Source organism: Diorhabda sublineata, chromosome 7 (genome assembly GCF_026230105.1).
Source record: "Diorhabda sublineata isolate icDioSubl1.1 chromosome 7, icDioSubl1.1, whole genome shotgun sequence".
Lineage (NCBI taxonomy): Eukaryota > Metazoa > Arthropoda > Insecta > Coleoptera > Chrysomelidae > Diorhabda > Diorhabda sublineata.
In genome coordinates, this window is record NC_079480.1 from 802,493 (window position 1) to 828,731 (window position 26,239).

General features: G+C 34.1%; 1 protein-coding gene across 2 annotated transcripts in view; it reads right to left on the reverse strand.

Annotated features, from left to right (window-relative positions):
- LOC130446842 (transcription factor AP-2-epsilon) overlaps window positions 1-24,973 on the reverse strand; it is a 46,187-nt gene extending 21,214 nt beyond the window's left edge. Inside the window, exons 1-2 of one of the 2 annotated variants that reach the window (XM_056783332.1) lie at window positions 24,839-24,943; window positions 24,605-24,773 (exon numbers count right to left, since the gene is read on the reverse strand). In XM_056783332.1, coding sequence (XP_056639310.1) covers window positions 24,605-24,664 — 60 coding nt within the window. In that variant the 5' untranslated portion in view covers window positions 24,665-24,773; window positions 24,839-24,943. Of the gene's footprint in view, window positions 1-24,604 lie in introns of both variants that reach the window. The other variant, XM_056783333.1, reaches the window with a different exon arrangement.
- Between the last annotated feature and the right edge of the window lie 1,266 nt (window positions 24,974-26,239).

Here is a 26,239-nt window from a genome sequence, read left to right on the forward strand (position 1 = left end):
CAATCGCGACCGCACTTCGGTACATTATGAATTCGGTTAAGGTCGTCCAAAATCGGCTATTGTGCCAAAAAACATCGTAATCGCTGAAAAAAAAAGCTCCGGTTCATTAGAGCAACGTAGAACGGTCAATTCTGAATGGTATACCAGCTATTGTTTGTCGGAATTATTAAAAAAACCCAGGGAAACAAATAGCAGAGTGAATCCGGATATTCAGCGTAACGCGGTGGTTCGAGACGGTGCTCGATGCAACCCTCGTAGTTTAATCACGTTTCTAATATATTTTTTTGTTATTTTGAATGTATATTTTCGATAGAATCCGATATTTTCAAGATAGTCGACGTCGAAGTCCATACCTGCCAGGTACCTCGCCTTTTTCTGTCCTGTCCGTTAGGAGACCTGTTCGTTTCGTTTCTAAAATTCTGTACCTCATTACATAATCTTTCTCTCTTCTCTACTCTTCGCTTTGATTGAATTTAAATACAAAAACGATCCAAGATGACTACGGCTGTTCTTAAACGAGTACCGGTGATGGACGTACTCGAGATGTATACGGTAATTGGTTGTAGTTTTTTAGACCAAGCAATTTCACCAAATTTGAAGAAAGTTTTTTTTTTTAATGAAGCTGACTCAGGTTATCGCTTAAAAATTTTAAACTGTCTCTTACGGATTTAATTTATTTGATACACTATACACTACACTTATAATAATTCACTTGTCACTATCACTATCAGTAATTTATTTATAGTCTATTTCAGAAAGGTGTAGAGTAATAAAATGGGGAATTCCGACCGGTTCGGCTCGATCATAGGTGTGGTATTATTTGTGATATTAAAATTTCAAGTGATCGCGTAATTTTCCGGCCTGAAGTGTCAATATCGAAATATTGTGTAGCTTAGGTAGTAGATTAGTGCCTCTGTCTAATTCCGACCCTAATTCATAAAATTCTTTTTCCTTTTTACGAATATCCTACCGGCACACTATTTTCAGTGTTTGTGAATAGATAACAATGGGCTAAAACCATATATTGATCCCAACCCGGGCGGTACTACCTGTAGTTGATAAAAAGAAACAAATTTTACAATAAAATCAATGCCAAACTATGACAGTGGCTTAAATATTCGTTGGGTCACTCTGTGATACCTTTGTATGTCTAATGAGGTTTTATTACTCTATACCTTTCTGAAATAAACTATAAATTCTTTGACGACTTTGCTAATTCGTTCTTTTCACTACGACTATTTATTTAAAACTAACTAACTGCGTTTACACAAATCATTTATATACCTAAATAAAATTCTAGATGGTTCTAGAACTGACAGAAACAAAATGAATTAGATTAGAAATTATTTAGAAGAAATACTGTAAATAAACGGCCTGATATAATGAAAAGTAGTTGAAAAGTACTGCGAAATTATGTAGAAGAAATACTGTAAATAAACGGCCTGATATAATGAAGAGTAGATGAAAGTCGCTACGAAATTATTTAGAAGAAATACTGTAAATAAACGGCCTGATATAATAAAAAGTAGGTGAAAGGTGCTGCGAAATAATGTAGAAGAAATACTGTAAATAAACGGCCTGATATAATAAAAAGTAGATGAAAAGTATTGAGAAATTATTTAGAAGAAATACTGTAAATAAACGGCCTGATATAATAAAAAGTAGTTGAAAAGTACTGCGAAATAATGTAGAAGAAATACTGTAAATAAACGGCCTGATATAATAAAAAGTAGTTGAAAAGTACTGCGAAATAATGTAGAAGAAATACTGTAAATAAACGGCCTGATATAATAAAAAGTAGTTGAAAAGTACTGCGAAATAATGTAGAAGAAATACTGTAAATAAACGGCCTGATATAATAAAAAGTAGTTGAAAAGTACTGCGAAATAATGTAGAAGAAATACTGTAAATAAACGGCCTGATATAATAAAAAGTAGTTGAAAAGTACTGCGAAATTACGTAGAAGAAATACTGTAAATAAACGGCCTGATATAATAAAAAGTAGTTGAAAAGTACTGCGAAATAATGTAGAAGAAATACTGTAAATAAACGGCCTGATATAATAAAAAGTAGTTGAAAAGTACTGCGAAATAATGTAGAAGAAATACTGTAAATAAACGGCCTGATATAATAAAAAGTAGTTATAAAGTACTGCGAAATTATTTAGAAGAAATACTGTAAATAAACGGCCTGATATAATGAAAAGTAGATGAAAAGTACTGCGAAATTATTTAGAAGAAATACTGTAAATAAACGGCCTGGTATAATGAAGAGTAGATGAAAGTCGCTACGAAATTATTTAGAAGTAATACTGTAAATAAACGGCCTGATATAATGAAAAGTATTGAGAAATTATTTAGAAGAAATACTGTAAATAAACGGCCTGATATAATAAAAAGTAGTTGAAAAGTACTGCGAAATTATTTAGAAGAAGTACTGTAAATAAACGGCCTGGTATAATGAAAAGTAGATGAAAAGCACTGCGAAATTATTTAGAAGAAATACTGTAAATAAACGGCCTGATATAATGAAAAGTAGATGAAAGTCGCTGCGAAATTATTTAGAAGAAATACTGTAAATAAACGGCCTGATATAATAAAAAGTAGTTGAAAAGTACTGCGAAATTATGTAGAAGAAATACTGTAAATAAACGGCCTGATATAATGAAAAGTAGATGAAAGTCGCTGCGAAATTATTTAGAAGAAATACTGTAAATAAACGGCCTGATATAATGAAAACTAGTTGAAAAGCACTGCGAAATTATTTAGAAGAAATACTATAAATAAACCGCCGGCTATAATAAAAAAAAGTTCTAGAAGAGAACATCAAAGGCGCGTCCACCATTTATAAAAAGGAACCACGCGAATTCGCCGAAGTTTAAAATTCCATCGCAGCTGTACAGGGCCGCCCAAAAGACCCATTTCGCGAACTTTTTCCAAAAAAACTATATTTTCTCAATTTAATAAGGATAATGGTGATTATTTCTTGTCGGTAGGAACATTATTAGCAAAATTACGAAGTTTGGGAGTCTGAGGGAGGCACCGCGCGAATGCGGCCATCTAGAAAGTACTTAAACAAACAAACTGACCCAAATTTTTGACAAAAATATATTCATTTTTCCACGAAATCTTCTTTTAGCTCCATACACTTTTCCCAGCGATATCTGGGAACAGAAAATGATTGCAGGGTGCCAAATCTAGCGAATAGGGTACATTGGAAATGAATTAATACTCTAATTAATTAATTTTGGCCATTACAATACTCGACGAGATAGTCAATGAAAATTATCCCACGGGAATCCCATAAAACCGACGCCTCGACCTTGCCTGCCGATGGAACAGTCTTCGGAGCCGGTTCTCCCTTTTCAGTCCATTGTTTTCTTTGTTCTTTTGCCTCGGCACGTGCAGTTTCAACAATTTTTCTTCTTTTTCGCGACTATTTTGTACGAAAACTTTTTTTTAAATTATTGCCTGGACTATTTACGTACAAGTAATTTTGTTTTCGGTTCCTTTTTCAATCCTGCGGTTTCAAGTTTGTTTATCAAGTGTTCTGCTCGATTCTATACAGTATAGTATAACGAGATTTTTTTTCAAATAACTTCCTAACGATTCGTTTCAGTTATTTTCTAATTCGTTTTGGTATTGCTCTCGTGTAAATAACAATTTTTTTTATCATCAACATCGAATTAACGATTTAATAGCAAAATTATTTATATTCGATTTAATTTTGACCTTAGAGTACGTTTCTCAACGTTTTATTTAGATATTTTTACAATTTATGATATTTTTTTTTCAGAATGTTTCTTTATGGCGAACGATCTAAACATCCAAATATCTCCTAAACCATAAATTCTATCGAGTTTAACAAAGAGTAACGTTTTGTTGGAAATCGATTGAAAAATTCATTTTTGGTATCTTTGGATTGTACAGGTTGTCCTTGTAAAAGTTACCGATGGTTAACCATTGGGTATGAGCCGTCCCCGCACTTCAGATAGTACTATAGAATTATTTATTTCGTCAAACACGCTAAATACACGTACATAATCATCCATTAAAAAATGATAATGTTCGAATGTATAATTTCGAAAATATACTTGAATTTTGCAACTTTAGATGCCTATAATTCAAAAACGAAGGGTCGTATGAGAAAAGTGACAGTAGAAAATACCGAATTTCCTATTTCAAACGATACCTTACCTACCATAATTGCCCGACTAAATCACCTGGATTGTCACCTCAAAATTTGAAGTTTAAAGTCATTATCACGAATAACGTCATCGATAATCATAAAAAGAAAATACAAATGTCTTGATCTCGCGTATATCGATGATCTACAATTCGATTTTGGACGTTTACAATTCCCGGTACGTCTGGCCTTTGCGTTAACTATAAATAAATCGCAAGGCCAGTCGTCGGAAGTTTGCGGAATGAACTTGGAGTTAAAATTTTTCATTTATCGATTGAGGTAGGTCGAAGTTTGTCGGGTCGGGTGGTATATACGAGGTCTGGCTAATAAATAACGAGACCGCGTGCCTAGAGGACGCCCTAGTGCGTCGGGTATCTAAATATCTTGTCTGTGCACGTTGCAAAACGCGTTTTCGTCACTATTGTAGTATTTGTGCGGTAGAAGTTTGAAAAAAACTCTTTGGAGATCTTTGGGGACAATTATCTATCCGGTTCGCGTGTTTTTGACTGGAGCGAGTGAGGACCGATAGAGCGAATCAAAATTCAAGGCAATGTTTATCGTTTTTTTCGACATTAACGGTATTTTGGTGACCGAATGGGTTCCAAAAAGACAGACAGTCAATCAGACTTACTATTTGTCAGTTTTGGCGACGTGTTCGTCAAAAACGGTCCGATTTTGCACCACCACAACGCACCAGTCCATAACGCGCTATCTGCGAAGCAGTTTTTGGCGTACTCCATCCGCCGCATTCACCGGATTTGGCACCGTGCGACTTTTTTTTTATCCGAAGATAAAACCTGCTTTGAAACGTACCCGATTCGAGTCGATGGAAGCGGTAAAGCGGAGCTTCTCCAAAGAAGACTTCCAGCACTGTTTCGATCGATGAAAAAAACGTTTTTTGGCGAGGGGAAGGGAATAAATTGAAGGGGAACATTCGATTTTAAAATAACAACCATTCTTCGTAACCAGTGTCGTTATTTAATAGCCACACCTCGTATATATATATATATATATATATATATATATATATATATATATATATAAATATCTTTTTTTGGTATCAACAATTTTTCATCGTTCGGAATTTCCTAGATCGTAATTTTTCTATCGTTTTCTTAAATTTATTTCGATAATATAAATCTTTTTATCGATTCTACAATTAATTATTAAATAAATAATATTCATTTTGGTTTTATAAAACTTTCGACTGGTTATTACGATTGACATTCAAAATATGTCAAGTGGGCGCGGTTTGTTGTATCGAAGACAACGTTTTCTTCTTCTCTACGCCGGTCAACAACCGGCCAAATCGCCGCGGCCCACTCGATCATCGTTTGGCTTCTTCTTTACTTTGGTGGCTTCTTCACAGACCGCGCTCGCTATCTTCTGATGACCCACATCTTCATCTCCCGGAGATATTTTTTTGCGCTTTACCTAACAGTGTGTACCGAATCCTAATAACAGTACCGTACTGGGGGTATTTATATTTATTTCGTTATTAAATCGATTAGATGCTCTTTAAACCTAACATTAACGGATTTCCTAGTTTGCCCAACATAAATCCTGACCTAATCTTACGAGGGGCTTTACCAAGAACGATTTCGTACATTCGCCGCGCCGCCCTCGTATAAAACAAGTGATAAATTTGCTAGATGTACTAAAAGTAATTTCGAAATGATATTTCGAAAAATTTATCTCGCCTCGACTTCTTTTTTGAAAGGAATATGTGAAAACGTCCTGGAAAGGACGATACACACACTCATCCAGGATATTGAAATATCTATAAGAACGTCCAGATAAGGGGTTGAATGCGAACAAGTCGAAGGGAGCTTCTATCGGAGATTTATTGATCGCCTTAAGGGTAATTTAGAACTGGGACTCTCAAAAAAAAAAAAAATCGTGGAGATTAGGGCACCGAAAGGAAATGATTTCGACATAGAAATATCGATTACGTAATATACGGTGCTTCTAAAACGAATTCCAACCGAACAAATCTTTATAATTCGCAAATAATTGCGGATATGTTGATTTTATGATGAAATTCGTCCATTGCGCACGTAAATTACCGGCGATAAACTCCTTGGACGCTTTTTAACTCCAAAACATCCTCAAACCATCGACTTATGTCAAAATTTTGACTCATAACCTCACAAATTTCTATCCCGTCGTCGGTGCGGTTAATTTTATGTTATTCAGTCTATTACAACCTCTCAACTTTATTTTGATGCCTCCAAACATATTGGAAATTGGAAAAGGATGCTCAAACCATCGACTTATGTCAAAATTTTGACTCATAACCTCACAAATTTCTATCCCGTCGTCGGTGCGGTTAATTTTATGTTATTCAGTCTATTACAACCTCTCAACTTTATTTTGATGCCTCCAAACATATTGGAAATTGGAAAAGGATGCTCAAACCATCGACTTATGTCAAAATTTTGACTCATAACCTCACAAATTTCTATCCCGTCGTCGGTGCGGTTAATTTTATGTTATTCCGTCCATTACAACCTCTCAACTTTATTTTGATGCCTCCAAACATATTGGAAATTGGAAAAGGATGCTCAAACCATCGACTTATGTCAAAATTTTGACTCATAACCTCACAAATTTCTATCCCGTCGTCGGTGCGGTTAATTTTATGTTATTCCGTCCATTACAACCTCTCAACTTTATTTTGATGTCTCCAAACAAATTGGAAATTGGAAAAGGACGCTCAAACCACCGACTTATGTCAAAATTTTGACTCATAACCTCACAAATTTCTATCCCGTTGTCGGTGCGGTTAATTTTATGTTATTCCGTCCATTACAACCTCTCAACTTTATTTTGATGTCTCCAAACAAATTGGAAATTGGAAAAGGACGCTCAAACCACCGACTTATGTCAAAATTTTGACTCATAACCTCACAAATTTCTATCCCGTTGTCGGTGCGGTTAATTTTATGTTATTCCGTCCATTACAACCTCTCAACTTTATTTTGATGTCTCCAAACAAATTGGAAATTGGAAAAGGACGCTCAAACCACCGACTTATGTCAAAATTTTGACTCATAACCTCACAAATTTCTATCCCGTTGTCGGTGCGGTTAATTTTATGTTATTCCGTCCATTACAACCTCTCAACTTTATTTTAATACCTCCAAACATATTGGAAATTGGAAAAGGACGCTCAAACCATCGACTTATGTCAAAATTTTGACTCATAACCTCACAAATTTCTATCCCGTCGTCGGTGCGGTTAATTTTATGTTATTCAGTCTATTACAACCTCTCAACTTTATTTTGATGCCTCCAAACATATTGGAAATTGGAAAAGGATGCTCAAACCATCGACTTATGTCAAAATTTTGACTCATAACCTCACAAATTTCTATCCCGTCGTCGGTGCGGTTAATTTTATGTTATTCCGTCCATTACAACCTCTCAACTTTATTTTGATGTCTCCAAACATATTGGAAATTGGAAAAGGACGCTCAAACCATCGACTTATGTCAAAATTTTGACTCATAACCTCACAAATTTCTATCCCGTCGTCGGTGCGGTTAATTTTATGTTATTCAGTCTATTACAACCTCTCAACTTTATTTTGATGCCTCCAAACATATTGGAAATTGGAAAAGGATGCTCAAACCATCGACTTATGTCAAAATTTTGACTCATAACCTCACAAATTTCTATCCCGTTGTCGGTGCGGTTAATTTTATGTTATTCCGTCCATTACAACCTCTCAACTTTATTTTGATGTCTCCAAACAAATTGGAAATTGGAAAAGGACGCTCAAACCATCGACTTATGTCAAAATTTTGACTCATAACCTCACAAATTTCTATTCCGTTGTCGGTGCGGTTAATTTTATGTTATTCCGTCCATTACAACCTCTCAACTTTATTTTGATGTCTCCAAACAAATTGGAAATTGGAAAAGGACGCTCAAACCATCGACTTATGTCAAAATTTTGACTCATAACCTCACAAATTTCTATCCCGTTGTCGGTGCGGTTAATTTTATGTTATTCCGTCCATTACAACCTCTCAACTTTATTTTGATGTCTCCAAACAAATTGGAAATTGGAAAAGGACGCTCAAACCACCGACTTATGTCAAAATTTTGACTCATAACCTCACAAATTTCTATCCCGTTGTCGGTGCGGTTAATTTTATGTTATTCCGTCCATTACAACCTCTCAACTTTATTTTGATGTCTCCAAACAAATTGGAAATTGGAAAAGGACGCTCAAACCACCGACTTATGTCAAAATTTTGACTCATAACCTCACAAATTTCTATCCCGTTGTCGGTGCGGTTAATTTTATGTTATTCCGTCCATTACAACCTCTCAACTTTATTTTGATGCCTCCAAACATATTGGAAATTGGAAAAGGATGCTCAAACCATCGACTTATGTCAAAATTTTGACTCATAACCTCACAAATTTCTATCCCGATGTCCGTGCGGTTAATTTTATGTTATTCCGTCCATTACAACCACTCAACTTTATTTTGATGTCTCCAAACAAATTGGAAATTGGAAAAGGACGCTCAAACCATCGACTTATGTCAAAATTTTGACTCATAACCTCACAAATTTCTATCCCGTTGTCGGTGCGGTTAATTTTATGTTATTCCGTCCATTACAACCTCTCAACTTTATTTTGATGCCTCCAAACAAATTGGAAATTGGAAAAGGACGCTCAAACCATCGACTTATGTCAAAATTTTGACTTATCACCTCACAAATTTCTATCCCGTTGTCGGTGCGGTTAATTTTATGTTATTCCGTCCATTACAACCTCTCAACTTTATTTTGATGCCTCCAAACATATTGGAAATTGGAAAAATGTTGTACATAACTCGCCGATTATCCTCACACATATTTCGGTTATAAATACGATGGCCGTTCGGCTTTAATTCCCGCGCAAATTCAATATTTCGAACTTTCAAGGTCAGATCCACTAAACGGACAGCTGTCAAATTTGAGTTGCGTCAAAAAAAAGCAACGTTGCCAAACGAAAATTGTGAATCTCCGAATAATAAACAAATAATATAATTCGTAGAGAAATTATCGAATTTAATATCAAAATTATGACATGTGTGAAAGGCGTGAAAAGGTATTTATGGAGCCCGTTAGCTCCCCGGGGAGGTCCGACGAAGGGTGACGGCACGCCGCGGGTGATTTCCTCCGAGCACGCCAATTAGAAGACCCCTCGGGGGTAATTCAACACAATTCTTTATTTGACTAATAATTAAAAAAAAAGGCGCTAGGTGATGTCGGACATTGTTCGGTGCCGTAGCATTGTATTTCAATAGCGAACGGGTGGGGAATAAATAATAAGCACGTATACTGAGTTGATTATATATATATAATATTTAACAAAATCCATAGAATAAAAATAAAAAAATATATTTGGTTATTAACATATTTAACATTTCCATGCAAAGCCGGCTCTGTGTAATATATTGAAAAACGTTTTCTGTATGTACACGTACTCCATCTATCTAAAGGCGAGGAAATTGTGTCACTGCTAGCAGGTGACATTGAAAAGCGTTGCCACGAAAGATGTGATCTCGTAACGTTGCCTTCGGGCTAATCGTAAATTATCGAAATCTATGTACCTTATCTTTCTTTTACCGTCTATAAATCCATAAATTTGTCTTTATCCATAAACAATTGGAGATATATAATTCAATTAAACGGTGTAATTAATTATATACAGCATCAATAGCACTAGTGACATCTGTCCGTTAATAGCAAAACTATTGTGATTAATAAATGGAGTGAAGGTGGAATCCATAATTGATTCAATAAATATATCAAATTAATGACGGATTATGATGTTTGTTTGATAATATCTCTGTTCGCAGTTTAAAATTTGTACTAATTAAATATATATTCAGAATTTAAAGTCCCGTGTTCGTGGAGCACAGATTTCCAATAGTGCTGACGTCATACGCCGCCATTGCTAGCGTAGAACAGGGATTACTTTTCAAACAAAGTTTTAATTGCGTTGGCGATCGTATATATGTATAGTGAATTTTTTAATAGATTTTTCGAAAAAAATTATGCCCTCTGGCACAAAATTTTTGTTTTGAAAGTGAACTATAACCATATGACGGTCGTGACGTCACATTCTGGATGTCTATTCTGAATAGGTACGCCCTGGAACACGGGTGTGGATTTTTAACCTGGCGCATGTGCATTCATCCTTATTGCGATATTTACCACGAAATAACCTCTAAACTATGTGGTTTTGTAAATAATTGTATTTAAAAAACGTGGTAGTTGACTTTATAGTTACAAATATCAAGAATTAACCTTCGGGTAGTTAATTATATATATATATATTTTATCTTATAGTTAGTTTGGAACTCAAATTATAATTTTGTTTGTTCATCAATAGTTCGTTTTCATATAAGTAACACGATGTGCGAAACTATGCGGTTTGTTTAGAAATGTTTGTGTTTTAATGTCTCCTGTAAGTATTTTATATAAATAATTACTATTTATGATAATTTTCTTCGGAACGTCTCTTTATGTTGAATAACTTTTTGTTAAAAAATCGATTGAAAAATTCATTATTGCTAACTTTAGATTGTACAGGTTGTCCCCGTAAAAGTTACGGATTGTTTAAATCTGTCATCCATTTTCGTAGAAAGATTTTGTGTTTTCTTTTGCCTCGTACCCAACGTTTGATCATTTTCAAGGTCTTTCTATAAACTAGCGACCGTTTTGTGGGAAAAAATATTGGCCAATATAGACCACGTTTGCGTGTCTAAGCTTATTTATGTTAATTATCTAAATTTTCGGTTATGTAAAATGAGGTATGCTTTCCAGAATTCCGGTCGTGTATAATCAAACACAGTTGGGTAAACTATGAAGATTATTGGGTGTCTTTATGGATATAGGTGGTTTATAGAAACATGCGAACGCTAATTTTACGTGAAATCGGTTAGAAACGATACAAAATTCGACAAAAATAACAGCGGGAGATGGGAAAATGGATTTTTGATCGAAATTTTTGCATACACAGTCGAAATTCGGTAATTGACGTGTATTAAATATAGATATTTGACAGTTTCGTAGTAGTTTATATTGAATTGAAACTAAATTATGTAGATTCATTTTAAATCGAAGCTATAATTATAATAAAAACGCATGAATAGACACTTGGAGTTTCTTTTTTGAGTTGGTTATTACGTACTTCTATAAAATTGGCTAGGCCAAGTCAAAAAGTGTCATTTTAGGTGCGGTGAAAGCTTAAAAAAGAAGAATTTGTTAATTGCGTTACATTTTGTGGTGTATAGGGCGTATAATTAATGAAATACTTTAAATTACGAAAAAAATCGAATTTGTATTAATAAAAAAAGCGATAAAAAGATATTTCTAATGAAAAGAACGAAGAAAAAATGTTTTCTGATAAAGTGGATGATGACTAATACAGAAACACGCCACGTGAAAGCTTAAAAAAGAAGAATTTATTAATTGCTTGACATTTTTTGCTGTATAGGGCGTATAATGAACGAAATACTTTAAATTACGAAAAAAATCGAATTTGTATTAATAAAAAAAGCGATAAAAAGATATTTCTAATGAAAAGAACGAAGAAAAAATGTTTTCTGATAAACTGGATGATGACTAATACAGAAACACGCCACGTGAAAGCTTAAAAAAGAAGAATTTATTAATTGCTTGACATTTTTTGCTGTATAGGGCGTATAATGAACGAAATACTTTAAATTACGAAAAAAATCGAATTTGTATTAATAAAAAAAGCGATAAAAAGATATTTCTAATGAAAAGAACGAAGAAAAAATGTTTTCTGATAGATTAGATGATGACCAATACAGAAACACGCCACGTGAAAGCTTAAAAAAGAAGAATTTGTTAATTGCTTGAGATTTTTCGCTGTATAGGGCGTATAATGAACGAAATACTTTGAATTACGAAAAAAATCCAATTTGTATTAATAAAAAAAGCGATAAAAAGATATTTCTAATGAAAAAAACGAAGAAAAAATGTTTTCTGATAAAGTGGATGATGACTAATACAGAAACACGCCACGTGAAAGCTTAAAAAAGAAGAATTTGTTAATTGCTTGAGATTTTTCGCTGTATAGGGCGTATAATGAACGAAATACTTTGAATTACGAAAAAAATCGAATTTGTATTAATAAAAAAAGCGATAAAAAGATATTTCTAATGAAAAAAAACGAAGAAAAAATGTTTTCTGATAAAGTGGATGATGACTAATACAGAAACACGCCACGTGAAAGCTTAAAAAAGAAGAATTTATTAATTGCTTGACATTTTTCGCTGTATAGGGCGTATAATGAACGAAATACTTTAAATTACGAAAAAAATCGAATTTGTATTAATAAAAAAAGCGATAAAAAGATATTTCTAATGAAAAAAACGAAGAAAAAATGTTGTCTGAGAGATTAGATGATGACCAATACAGAAACACGCCACGTGAAAGCTCAAAAAAGAAGAATTTGTTATTTGCTTCACTTTTTTCGCTGTATAGGGCGTATAATGATTGAAATATTTTAAATTACGAAAAAAACCGAATTTGTATTAATAAAAAAAGCGATAAAAAGATATTTTCAATGAAAAAAACGAATGTTTATGTTAATAGACACTTGGAGTTTCTTTTTTGAGTTGGTTATTACGTACTTCTATAAAATTGGCTAGACCAAGTCAAAAAGTGTCATTTAGGTGTCGAAATTTGAATAAAAAGATCCGCTAGGTTTTCCTTATTCAAAATTCAACCGTTAAAAATTTTTTGATTGACTTGTGCCGTCCGCGTTGCATTTAAAAAATACTCACTACAAGTAGACGTTTCTCCGAACGAATTCCGTCGATAAAACGATACCGATTTTAAGAAAAACCAAAATCTTCTACGTGCTCTTTGTTTCGAAGCCGAAACCTCGGTGAAGCTACGCTGTTTCCAGAGATTTAGCTCGCGCGACGCAGTTTAATATTCCGATGTATATGGTTTTGTTAATATCCAAACAGGATGTCCTCGATCCAAATAGAAAGAAGTGATATCGAGGTCTGGTTATTAAATAACAAGACTGCAGGTTACTAGAGGCCTACGGGGACAATTATCCATCTCGCGCGCTTGTTTTTGAGTGATTTACACACTTTAGTGACAGCACTGAAGATGACCAGCGTCCAAATCGACCTGTAACTGTTTCAACACTGACCAAAATCAACCAAATCGTGCGTGCAGATCGTCGAATCACCATCCGGATGTTTGCCGATGATATAAACGCCGATAAAGAAACGTTTTGAAAGATTTTACACGATGTATAACACATTTGACACTGACCTAAAGCTTCTCCGTCAACGGGTCCGCTCAGAAAGGGACCCGATTCGCGTCGATGGAAGAGGTGAAGCAAAAAGCGGTTTCCGTCAATTCTAGACAGTCGTCCGGCCAGTAATTGGTAGTTTTGTGTAGAGGAATGTTCCTCAAAACGAAGCTTCCGAATCTGTATATATATACAGCAAGCAGCCAACTTAAACTTGTGACAGAAATGTGTCGTGCTCCGAAAATCGGCTGTAGTTTATTAACCAATTGTCGTGGAGTTTCGAGTGAGGGATTAAAAGTTGTCTCTTACTGTGCGGAATAAAATGGCGCTGCTTTTTTTCGGAAATATTCAGTCTTCTTTGCACGAATGGACTATAAACAAATTTTACTATTAAAATTCTGTCTTCCGAGTGTTATAAAACTGTTCCGAATGCTTGAAAATGTACGTACGAAGGGTCGTTTTGAAGGGAAAAGTATTTTCTTTGGAATGGATCCTCAAAAGTCCCAATTGAATTTGCACAGATCGAAATACGACCGATCGAAAGAAAAATCAGCGCATTTTTCCATGTTTTTTTTTTAAATTACTTTACCTATAACTTTGGTTCTAACGAATATTTTTTCAAAATTCAAAAACGGAAATATTCGTTAGAGGATTTGCAACAAAAAACTGACCAAAGTGCCGGCCCCGCAACCCCCAAAAGCTTTTTCCCTCGGATTTTTTGAGGGGTGCAAATTATTTAAGTATTTTCATGGTAAATTCATGCGATTTTTATATAAATTTAATCGTTTTGTAGTGATGTTTCGAAGTGCGCAGAAAAAGAAAAAAAAAAACAATTTGCAAATACATCGTGGACTATAAAAATTTTTGTGTTATCTATTGTCCAAAAAATTTTTTATTGTTTTTACGAGGCCACCGTGCACCGCTCCAATTATCGTGGCGTGTATAAGATACTAACAAAAAAAAAGAGGAATGAGCTCGACGATCGTTAAAAAATTTCAGAAATATTTGTGAGGGCGACGCCCAAAACCTCCTCTATACAGGGTGTATCGCACAAAAACGTTTTCACGAACTAATTCATCCGATTCGATTCGATTGAATGTTGAGACCCACAGTTAAGGTTGTTTCTTCAATTTTGGTATTTATACATTCAGTTTAACATTTTGGGGTTTCGTTCTTTCTTTGACCTGCGCACAAACACTCTTAGACTCAAAAACCCGAATTTTTGACTCCATAAAACTCTTTCGTGCGTTCTTTGTGTGATAAAAAGTTATTTCTAATGAAAAAAACGAAGAAAAAATGTTTTCTGATAAAGTGGATGATGACTAATACAAAAACACGCCACGTTAAAGCTCAAAAAAGAAGAATTTGTTATTTGCTTCACTTTTTTCGCTGTATAGGGCGTATAATGAACGAAATACTTTAAATTACGAAAAAAATCGAATTTGTATTAATAAAAAAAGCGATAAAAAGATATTTCTAATGAAAAAAATGAAGAAAAAATTTTTTCTGATAGATTAGATGACGACCAATACAGAAACACGCCACGTGAAAGCTCAAAAAAGAAGAATTTGTTATTTGCTTGACATTTTGTGCCCTATAGGGCGTATAATGAACGAAATACTTTGAATTACGAAAAAAATCGAATTTGTATTAATAAAAAAAAGCGATAAAAAGATATTTCTAATGAAAAAAACGAAGAAAAAATGTTTTCTGATTGATTAGATGACGACCAATACAGAAACACGCCACGTTAAAGCTTAAAAAAAGAAGAATTTGTTAATTGCTTGACATTTTGTGCCCTATAGGGCGCATAATGAACGAAATACTTTAAATTACGAAAAAAAATCGAATTTGTATTAATAAAAAAAGCGATAAAAAGATATTTCTAATGAAAAAAACGAAGAAAAAATGTTTTCTGATTGATTAGATGACGACCAATACAGAAACACGCCACGTTAAAGCTTAAAAAAAGAAGAATTTGTTAATTGCTTGACATTTTGTGCCCTATAGGGCGCATAATGAACGAAATACTTTAAATTACGAAAAAAATCGAATTTGTATTAATAAAAAAAGCGATAAAAAGATATTTCTAATGAAAAAAATGAAGAAAAAATTTTTTCTGATAGATTAGATGACGACCAATACAGAAACACGCCACGTGAAAGCTCAAAAAAGAAGAATTTGTTATTTGCTTGACATTTTGTGCCCTATAGGGCGTATAATGAACGAAATACTTTGAATTACGAAAAAAATCGAATTTGTATTAATAAAAAAAGCGATAAAAAGATATTTCTAATGAAAAAAACGAAGAAAAAATGTTTTCTGATAAAGTGGATGATGACCAATACAGAAACACGCCACGTGAAAGCTTAAAAAAGAAGAATTTGTTAATTGCTTGACATTTTGTGCCCTATAGGGCGTATAATGAACGAAATACTTTGAATTACGAAAAAAAAGGAATTTGTATTAATAAAAAAAGCGATAAAAAGATATTTCTAATGAAAAAAAACGAAGAAAAAATGTTTTCTGATTGATTAGATGACGACCAATACAGAAACACGCCACGTTAAAGCTTAAAAAAAGAAGAATTTGTTAATTGCTTGACATTTTGTGCCCTATAGGGCGCATAATGAACGAAATACTTTAAATTACGAAAAAAATCGAATTTGTATTAATAAAAAAAGCGATAAAAAGATATTTCTAATGAAAAAAAACGAAGAAAAAATGTTTTCTGATTGATTAGATGACGACCAATACAGAAACACGCCACGTTAAAGCTTAAAAAAAGAAGAATTTGTTAATTGCTTGACATTTTGTGCCCTATAGGGCGCATAATGAACGAAATACTTTAAATTACGAAAAAAATCGAATTTGTATTAATAAAAAAAGCGATAAAAAGATATTTCTAATGAAAAAAATGAAGAAAAAATTTTTTCTGATAGATTAGATGACGACCAATACAGAAACACGCCACGTGAAAGCTCAAAAAAGAAGAATTTGTTATTTGCTTGACATTTTGTGCCCTATAGGGCGTATAATGAACGAAATACTTTGAATTACGAAAAAAATCGAATTTGTATTAATAAAAAAAGCGATAAAAAGATATTTCTAATGAAAAAAACGAAGAAAAAATGTTTTCTGATAAAGTGGATGATGACCAATACAGAAACACGCCACGTGAAAGCTTAAAAAAGAAGAATTTGTTAATTGCTTGACATTTTGTGCCCTATAGGGCGTATAATGAACGAAATACTTTGAATTACGAAAAAAACCGAATTTGTATTAATAAAAAAAGCGATAAAAAGATATTTCTAATGAAAAAAACGAAGAAAAAATGTTTTCTGATAAAGTGGATGATGACTAATACAGAAACACGCCACGTTAAAGCTCAAAAAAGAAGAATTTGTTATTTGCTTAACTTTTTTCGCTGTATAGGGCGTATAATGATTGAAATATTTTAAATTTCGAAAAAAACCGAATTTGTATTAATAAAAAAAGCGATAAAAAGATATTTCTAATGAAAAAAACGAAGAAAAAATTTTTTCTGATAAAGTGGATGATGACTAATACAGAAACACGCCACGTGAAAGCTTAAAAAAGAAGAATTTGTTAATTGCTCGACATTTTTCGCTGTATAATGAATAAATAAAATGTGATAATATTAAAATCGCCATTCGAAACAAATATTTAAAAATAATATACGTTTTTAGTAGCGCCGCCTTGTATATAAACAGGTGCTCTTTCTAAATTTGTTGGGCATTTGAGAGACCAGGTATCGTCAGTAATATATGCAGATTAAGGTGTAGTTGTTGAGTTATAAAAGGTAATTACAGTTTCGAGATTTTGTTCTTTTAGCCGCGAGAATGAACATAATAAGAAATACCCGAGGAATGATCTTTTTGTGTGACGTTTCGCGTTATACCAACTGTGTAGGTATCGCCGATCTGTCATAATAGCGTTATATACTGGGAAATCGAAACGAATAAATTAATTCGACTCCAAATAGCCGTTAAACACCTTCCGCGTCTTCAATTCTCACAATATAGTTCTTTCGATGTGTCAAAATGACGTGTCCACCTTCTGCGCTGTCAATTTGTCACAATTAGATCGGTAGATTCCCACATTTGGTGAAGTAGCGACCCCAGAACACTACCCTGAGGAACGTCTGTCCTACATTATTCTCTACGTCACTTTTTCGGACGCCTAGGACTTTTAGGAACTGTTCTACGTCGTCCTGGTAAGAAAATTTGCATCCTCGACTTGCCTGCATCCGTTAGACGTGACCGAATGACCTCGACCTCCACCACCGCGCTGGAATATCCATGCAGATCCTAAATCTCAGGGTTCCGTAGCAGCTTTTGTTTAACTTCGAGCGATCTTCGAAGTCCTGGTCGCGGAAAAGCTTGTCGTCGTCACTTAACCTCCTCTTCATAGCAACTAGGCGCTTCCCTACTAGCCCGCGGTTTGTAGGAAGGTCTAACGCCATCTGTTTACCGATTTGTCACAATTAGATAATAGATTTCTACATTTTGATGTGGTAATTGTCAATAAATCTCACCAAACGACGCCACTGCTTATCGCAGACTGTCTGGCGGCAATATTTCGAGGAAATTTCGTACATACGCGTTCCGTCGGCTTCGGAACAATTATACGACGAACAGATACAAAATTAGGATTTTAAATTTGTCGCAGAGTGGAGTAGATTGTTTGTTATTCATCGAAGGTCAAATTCTAGCCGATCAATTTCGTTTTTAGTTTGTTATACAAAAACTATCCGACGTATATGTTAATTTAATATACGTACGAGTTATAAAACTCTTGTAATTAACAGATGGCGCAACAAAAAATATAGTTTTAATAATATAGCTATGGATGTACGTCGAAAAGGAACTAAAGACTTGAACAAAAACGGCCGTTACGAAGTTATTGCCGCTTTTTAGCTATAGCTAGATAATTAACCTACTCAAGTTTATTATTAAATTATGATGGTTACTACTAGTATCTCAAAATTAACGGTTTTAAAATGAAATTCTTCATATGAGGCGGTCGTGGGACGTTTTTCTCCTTTTGTAGACGATTCAAAATTTCCTCATTCATTCGATGACCCCCATCTTTCAACCCAATTAATCAGTCGTCTTCGGAATGTCTCCGCATCCTGTTTTTGTCCGACTGACGATCATAGTCTTGCGGTTTTCTCACTTAACCGAGTCGGAACTTAATATTACGAGGTCTCGTAATATCGAGAATTTACTTGGAGAAGCTCCGCTTTACCGCTTCCATCGACTCGAATCTAGTCCCTTTCTGAGCGGACCCGTTGACGCAGAAGCTTTAGGTCAGTGTCAAATGTGTTATACATCGTGTAATCATCACCGGCAATCACCCGGACGGTGATTCGACGATCTGCACGCACGATCTGGTTGATTTTGGTCAGTGTTGAAACAGTTACAGGACGATTTGGACGCTGGTCATCTTCAGAGATCTCTAGGTCTTCATTAAAGCGCTTCTAGTACCGTGTACCGTGACTTATATAGGTCTGGCTATTAAATTATTCTCTAATCGAATTTACTTGGAGAAGCTCCGCTTTACCGCTTCCATCGACTCGAATCGGGTCCCTTTCTGAGCGGACCCGTTGACGGAGAAGCTTTAGGTCAGTGTCAAATGTGTTATACATCGTGTAAAATCTTTCTAATCGTTTCTTTATCGACGTTTATATCACCGGCAATCACCCGGACGGTGATTCGACGATCTGCACGCACGATTTGGTTGATTTTGGTCAGTGTTGAAACAGTTACAGGGCGATTTGGACGCTGGTCCTCTTCAGAGGTCTCTAGGACTTCATTAAAGCGCTTCTAGTATCGTGTACCGTGATTTATACAGGTCTGGCTATTAAATTATTCTCTAATCGAATTTACTTGGAGAAGCTCCGCTTTACCGCTTCCATCGACTCGAATCTAGTCCCTTTCTGAGCGGACCCGTTGACGCAGAAGCTTTAGGTCAGTGTCAAATGTGTTATACATCGTGTAATCATCACCGGCAATCACCCGGACGGTGATTCGACGATCTGCACGCACGATCTGGTTGATTTTGGTCAGTGTTGAAAAAGTTACAGGACGATTTGGACGCTGGTCATCTTCAGAGGTCTCTAGGACTTCATTAAAGCGCTTCTAGTACCGTGTACTTCTTGAATACCAGTTTTTTCGTGATTTATACATCAAAAACTAATAAAAATTTGGAAAATAAGGAAGTTATATAGGGCGGCGAAATGTTTCGTGTCGCTTTTTTCGGTTCGACTTGACGGGGGCCCTGTGGGGCGCGCCCCCATACGGAACGACAACTGTAAAGAATATGAAATTTAAAAATTTCTTTTTACTAATCGACAAAAGCTTGTTGAACTACCAATCAACAAAAAAAAAACATCTGCTTTTTAATAAATGTATTCGTTTATCTCCCCGAGGGACATAAAATACCGCCATGTTGTTTTTTCCAGTGACGGATCCAGTAACGATTGTAAAATTTTAATATTGAAATCGTCAATTGTTTATTAATGTATTTACTAGTTCAACGCATGATATTTTTAAGATTTTGTTTGTAATTTAGATCCGAAACGTACTTTTCATAAATTACTTGTAGGGAGGCTTCTCAATTCGTAAAACCTCGACTCTAAATGGCCAAAAAGGTTAAGCATCATCTGTTGTATTCGAACATTTGATCTTAACCAATGTTTGGAACCATCAGACTTGAACTGCAGGGCTTAGCTTGTGCCTTGGCAAACCAATTACAGCCCGAGCCTGTTTGAAATGTTGGTAACTTAGCTACGGCCATGTTTAAGGTCTGGTTTAGGCGTTGTTATCATCCCAGAGTCCCACCAAGTCTGCACCAATAACGGCTCCGAAGCTAGGGCCAGAGTTGTACATACTTGGCCCAAATCTGTACCTAAACTTGGCCCTTGTTGAAATCCTGTATGGGAACTCAATATTTACGTAGATTCCTCACAGGAATTCCAAAATACTCTGGACATCATTTTTAGAAATGGTTCACGAATATACAAGGCTCCATTTTGTAATGGGTTTGTACACGACAGTACAAAATGGCGTCCGCGACGAATTCCCTACGCGTTCGCGGCGTGCTCGCCTCGATTTGAAGACGCTCGTAATCCACTAGTGTAATAAGGCCCTTACGGCTGTAAAAACCATCGTCGATATGAAATAACTGAATTTTCTTGATTAAAATACAATATTTTGAACGAAAAATATCGTGTAAGTGTTTTGAGCTTTATAAAGTTTTGAATATCTCTAAATACAAATAAAAATTTTGTATCAAGATTGCGTATTCTATTTAGAAATGATCGCCGAAGCAAATTGAATCAAAATGATGTAATAAAACCTCATTTTATTCACGTTCTTAACATTTAAAAACACAGTTCTCTCAAATAATATCTATTTACTTAGTCACTAACTTTTTTAAGGATAATTTTAGTACTGTTGGTAGACATGCAATGATCGCATCATGTATATTTGGTATCGCGTGTTCAAATGGAATGTTTTAATTGTTTAACGCACGAAATTTACGCAAAAAAAACCCAGGAAACATCAAAATAATGAACTCGTTACAATTATATGGTTAATAACGATGGTTAAACGTAAAATAGGACTTATAATTAAGACTAACCGAAGAAAAATGTGAGTTCGATCAAATTCTAACCTACAAAACTTGTATTTGATTGTTTAACGCACGAAATTTGCGCAAAAAAACCCAGGAAACATCAAAATAATGAACTCGTTACAATTATATGGTTAATAACGATGGTTAAACGTAAAATAGGACTTATAATTAAGAATAACCGAAGAAAAATGTGAGTTCGATCAAATTCTAACCTACAAAACTTGTATTTGATTGTTTAACGCACGAAATTTGCGCAAAAAAACCCAGGAAACATCAAAATAATGAACTCGTTACAATTATATGGTTAATAACGATGGTTAAACGTAAAATAGGACTTATAATTAAGACTAACCGAAGAAAAATGTGAGTTCGATCAAATTCTAACCTACAAAACTTGTATTTGATTGTTTAACGCACGAAATTTGCGCAAAAAAAACCCAGGAAACATCAAAATAATGAACTCGTTACAATTATATGGTTAATAACGATGGTTAAACGTAAAATAGGACTTATAATTAAGACTAACCGAAGAAAAATGTGAGTTCGATCAAATTCTAACCTACAAAACTTGTATTTGATTGTTTAACGCACGAAATTTGCGCAAAAAAACCCAGGAAACATCAAAATAATGAACTCGTTACAATTATATGGTTAATAACGATGGTTAAACGTAAAATAGGACTTATAATTAAGACTAACCGAAGAAAAATGTGAGTTCGATCAAATTCTAACCTACAAAACTTGTATTTGATTGTTTAACTCACGAAATTTGCGCAAAAAACTCAGGAAACATCAAAATAATGAACTCGTTACAATTATATGGTTAATAACGATGGTTAAACGTAAAATAGGACTTATAATTAAGAATAACCGAAGAAAAATGTGAGTTCGATCAAATTCTAACCTACAAAACTTGTATTTGATTGTTTAACGCACGAAATTTGCGCAAAAAACCCAGGAAACATCAAAATAATGAACTCGTTACAATTATATGGTTAATAACGATGGTTAAACGTAAAATAGGACTTATAATTAAGAATAACCGAAGAAAAATGTGAGTTCGATCAAATTCTAACCTACAAAACTTGTATTTGATTGTTTAACTCACGAAATTTGCGCAAAAAACTCAGGAAACATCAAAATAATGAACTCGTTACAATTATATGGTTAATAACGATGGTTAAACGTAAAATAGGACTTATAATTAAGAATAACCGAAGAAAAATGTGAGTTCGATCAAATTCTAACCTACAAAACTTGTATTTGATTGTTTAACGCACGAAATTTGCGCAAAAAAAAACCCAGGAAACATCAAAATAATGAACTCGTTACAATTATATGGTTAATAACGATGGTTAAACGTAAAATAGGACTTATAATTAAGAATAACCGAAGAAAAATGTGAGTTCGATCAAATTCTAACCTACAAAACTTGTATTTGATTGTTTAACGCACGAAATTTACGCAAAAAAACCAAGGAAACATTAAAATAATGAACTCGTTACAATTATATGGTTAATAACGATGGTTAAACGTAAAATAGGACTTATAATTAAGAATAACCGAAGAAAAATGTGAGTTCGATCAAATTCTAACCTACAAAACTTGTATTTGATTGTTTAACTCACGAAATTTGCGCAAAAAAACCCAGGAAACATCAAAATAATGAACTCGTTACAATTATATGGTTAATAACGATGGTTAAACGTAAAATAGGACTTATAATTAAGAATAACCGAAGAAAAATGTGAGTTCGATCAAATTCTAACCTACAAAACTTGTATTTAATTGTTTAACGCACGAAATTTGCGCAAAAAACTCAGGAAACATCAAAATAATGAACTCGTTACAATTATATGGTTAATAACGATGGTTAAACGTAAAATAGGACTTATAATTAAGAATAACCGAAGAAAAATGTGAGTTCGATCAAATTCTAACCTACAAAACTTGTATTTGATTGTTTAACGCACGAAATTTACGCAAAAAAACCAAGGAAACATCAAAATAATGAACTCGTTACAACGATATGGTTAATAACGATGGTTAAACGTAAAATAGGACTTATAATTAAGAATAACCCAAGAAAAATGTGAGTTCGATCAAATTCTAACCTACAAAACTTGTATTTGATTGTTTAACTCACGAAATTTGCGCAAAAAAACCCAGGAAACATCAAAATAATGAACTCGTTACAATTATATGGTTAATAACGATGGTTAAACGTAAAATAGGACTTATAATTAAGAATAACCGAAGAAAAATGTACGAATTCTAACCTACAAAACTTCTTCGAATAGCCAGTAGTCACTGTCGCCAGATCTGGACTATACGGTGGATGTATTTCGTTCAATTTAACCATCGACTTGCAAATCGGTGTATTTTCTGTCACTTTTTTCTGACAAAACGAAATGTCCTTAAATTTTACGCATATTATTTCGAAAGTTGGTACTTCGTAAACGTCATACGAATTTAACAATTTGCAGCGCCATCTGTGTGTCAGTCAAATTATTGATGATCCAGATCAGCGGTTTTCTAGCGCGAACGATATGGATTTCAATTTATCGGAAAAAAGACCGAAATACGGCCAAAAAACGATTTAAATTGATAAAATTCTTCTCGAAGATAAGCCCATCAGACTTAAAAGATTGAAACTCGATCGGTTTAAGGCGTTGGTAATTAGATCATCAACTTCTTTAGTGCCTTTTACTACGAATCTCTGATACAATCAATAGCGAATGATTAATTGAGTTGTTGTATCGTTTTAATGCAAAAATCAAGAAAAAAACGGCCTCGTATGCCGAAGAAAAAACCACTTCGTCAATACAATTAACCGATGGTTAAATTGAACGAAATACAGTTCGAATAGCTCCCTAATCCACCGTATAGTCCAGATTTGGACTCTAGTGACTAGTGGGTAATCGTTGATATCACAAAAAGTAAGAAATTCATCTCAAATGAGACAAAAGACAACTACGACATCGAGAAGTTATAGAAACGTTTTAATGATTATTGTTTATTTTTTTGTTAGTCAAACGACTTACTCATATAATATTTTAATCAATTTTATTCGAAAAATTTAAGACTGGGTTTCTAAACTTACCGAATAACCAAAAATTCGGTGTCTCCACCTTCTGATAACCCAAATTTCCAAAATAAATCGACTTATTTGACAGTTCAACTGTCAATTGAATAGTTCAGTTGGAACTTAACCTAAAATATTATACGCCAGAAGTGATTTATACTAATATTTTGATTAGTTCGTTTCTGGAAATGCTTTTGAAGATTTATTTGATGAAGAATTGATTGAGAAAATACAGAAAATTACCAACAGCTTCAACATTAACCTCAACAAAACACGTGAAAAAATATATTTTAGCACAAATCTTTGTCACAAACCGTCAATAATAGAAAGTTTTCTATAGACACCTTTCATAATAAAACTTACCTCATATTGTTGATAATTAGCCAACGAAGAATTGGAATTGATGTAAAAACGTGACATCATTCCATATTCCAGAAAGTTAGTTCGTAAAAAACCCAATAAAATTGAACACAACACTCACAAGAATTAAAAACACATCAGTCTCTATACGAATATTATTATCACAGATTTCCTATTAAAAAAAAAAAAAAAAAAAAGAATAAATACCTAACCTCGTAAACAAAACCGGAAATTCACCTCAACAAAAATCGATTTACTTCGATTATTTATAAAAATACTACGACGGAGGATGATTGTTTGAATCTTGTACAATACAATCGCGATATGTTGGATTGAGGCGTTCTGTTAGAGGCACTGCGTGTGTGGAGATATGTTGTCGAGTCGTTTGGCTAGCAGCCGTGCTGCCGGGGGTAAGGCCAACGGCCATTGGCTACAGCGATAAGATACTCGCTTTGTGATTGGCTTACCGAGTTACGCGCCCGAGGGGACTGCGATTATAAACCTTCAATTTCATCTTTTGATTTACTTCTCTGGTCTTGCCGGTGCTGTGGGTGTATGCTGCTAGTAGAGAGAATATCTCTCTGTGTCCGTGTGGTTATGCACGAAGCAATAAGAAGAAGGGAGGAAGAGAGATAAACATTGGCGGAATATCGGGTAGGGGATATTGTAATACTCGACAAAAATAAAAAGAATTTACCGAATACACCGAAAATCGTATCGACCGCTTATCTAAACGATTGTTTTTGTTATTTTTAATTTGATAAATTTATAACTGACAGCCGCCGTATATGTCATATGTCAAATTATAATCAGTAGCGGCTCGCGAAAATATTTTTATGGGACTATTCGCTTTTCGAAAAAACTTCTTAGTTTTAATGTTTTTTGTTTATTTTATAATTTTTTAAAGACAGATGAAAATGTGACGTTTCGAATTTGAAACATATCGAATAAGGAGTTTTTTCAACTTTCCCAGATGTCTACGATACACGTAAAACAAATTTATAACTGACAGTCGCCGTATATGTCATATGTCAAATTACAATCAGTAGCGGCTCGCGAAAATATTTTTATGGGACTATTCGCTTTTCGAACAAACTTTTTTGTTTATTTTATAATTTCCTTCCAATTTGGCAACAATAGCGGCTTTCTGAATGTCATTTAACTGAGGAGGTTCAATTAATTGATGAATTATCTGTCACCAGCGGTGGATTTAGCTGCAGGGAGAAGACGAGTTTTGGTAATATTTGATCAAAGTTGCTGATCTTTATGAATAAAAAAGTTTTTCATACAAGAAAATTTCGAAGAATAGGATTAAGCGCGAAGAATAAAAATACTGGAGGAATTGAAAAAAGGAGATTTGATGAAACAGCTGATGAATTTTCATTTATTATAGATTTGAGTGAGTTGTTACTATCGGTTCTATTGGAGATACAGACTCAGTAACTTTCGAAGTTACCTTTTGGCTGAAACTTGACACAATGATAGTTTAGAGCTAGCTAATTAAAAGTCTCTATAGGCACGAAATCCCAAAACCCCCTAATCTCGTCAAAGCTATCCCTCAAGGTACCCCGGAAAGGGAGGAAATTGATTTTTGCCAATTTTTTTGAAACTTGGGACAAAATGTAACCTCAAAGCTTC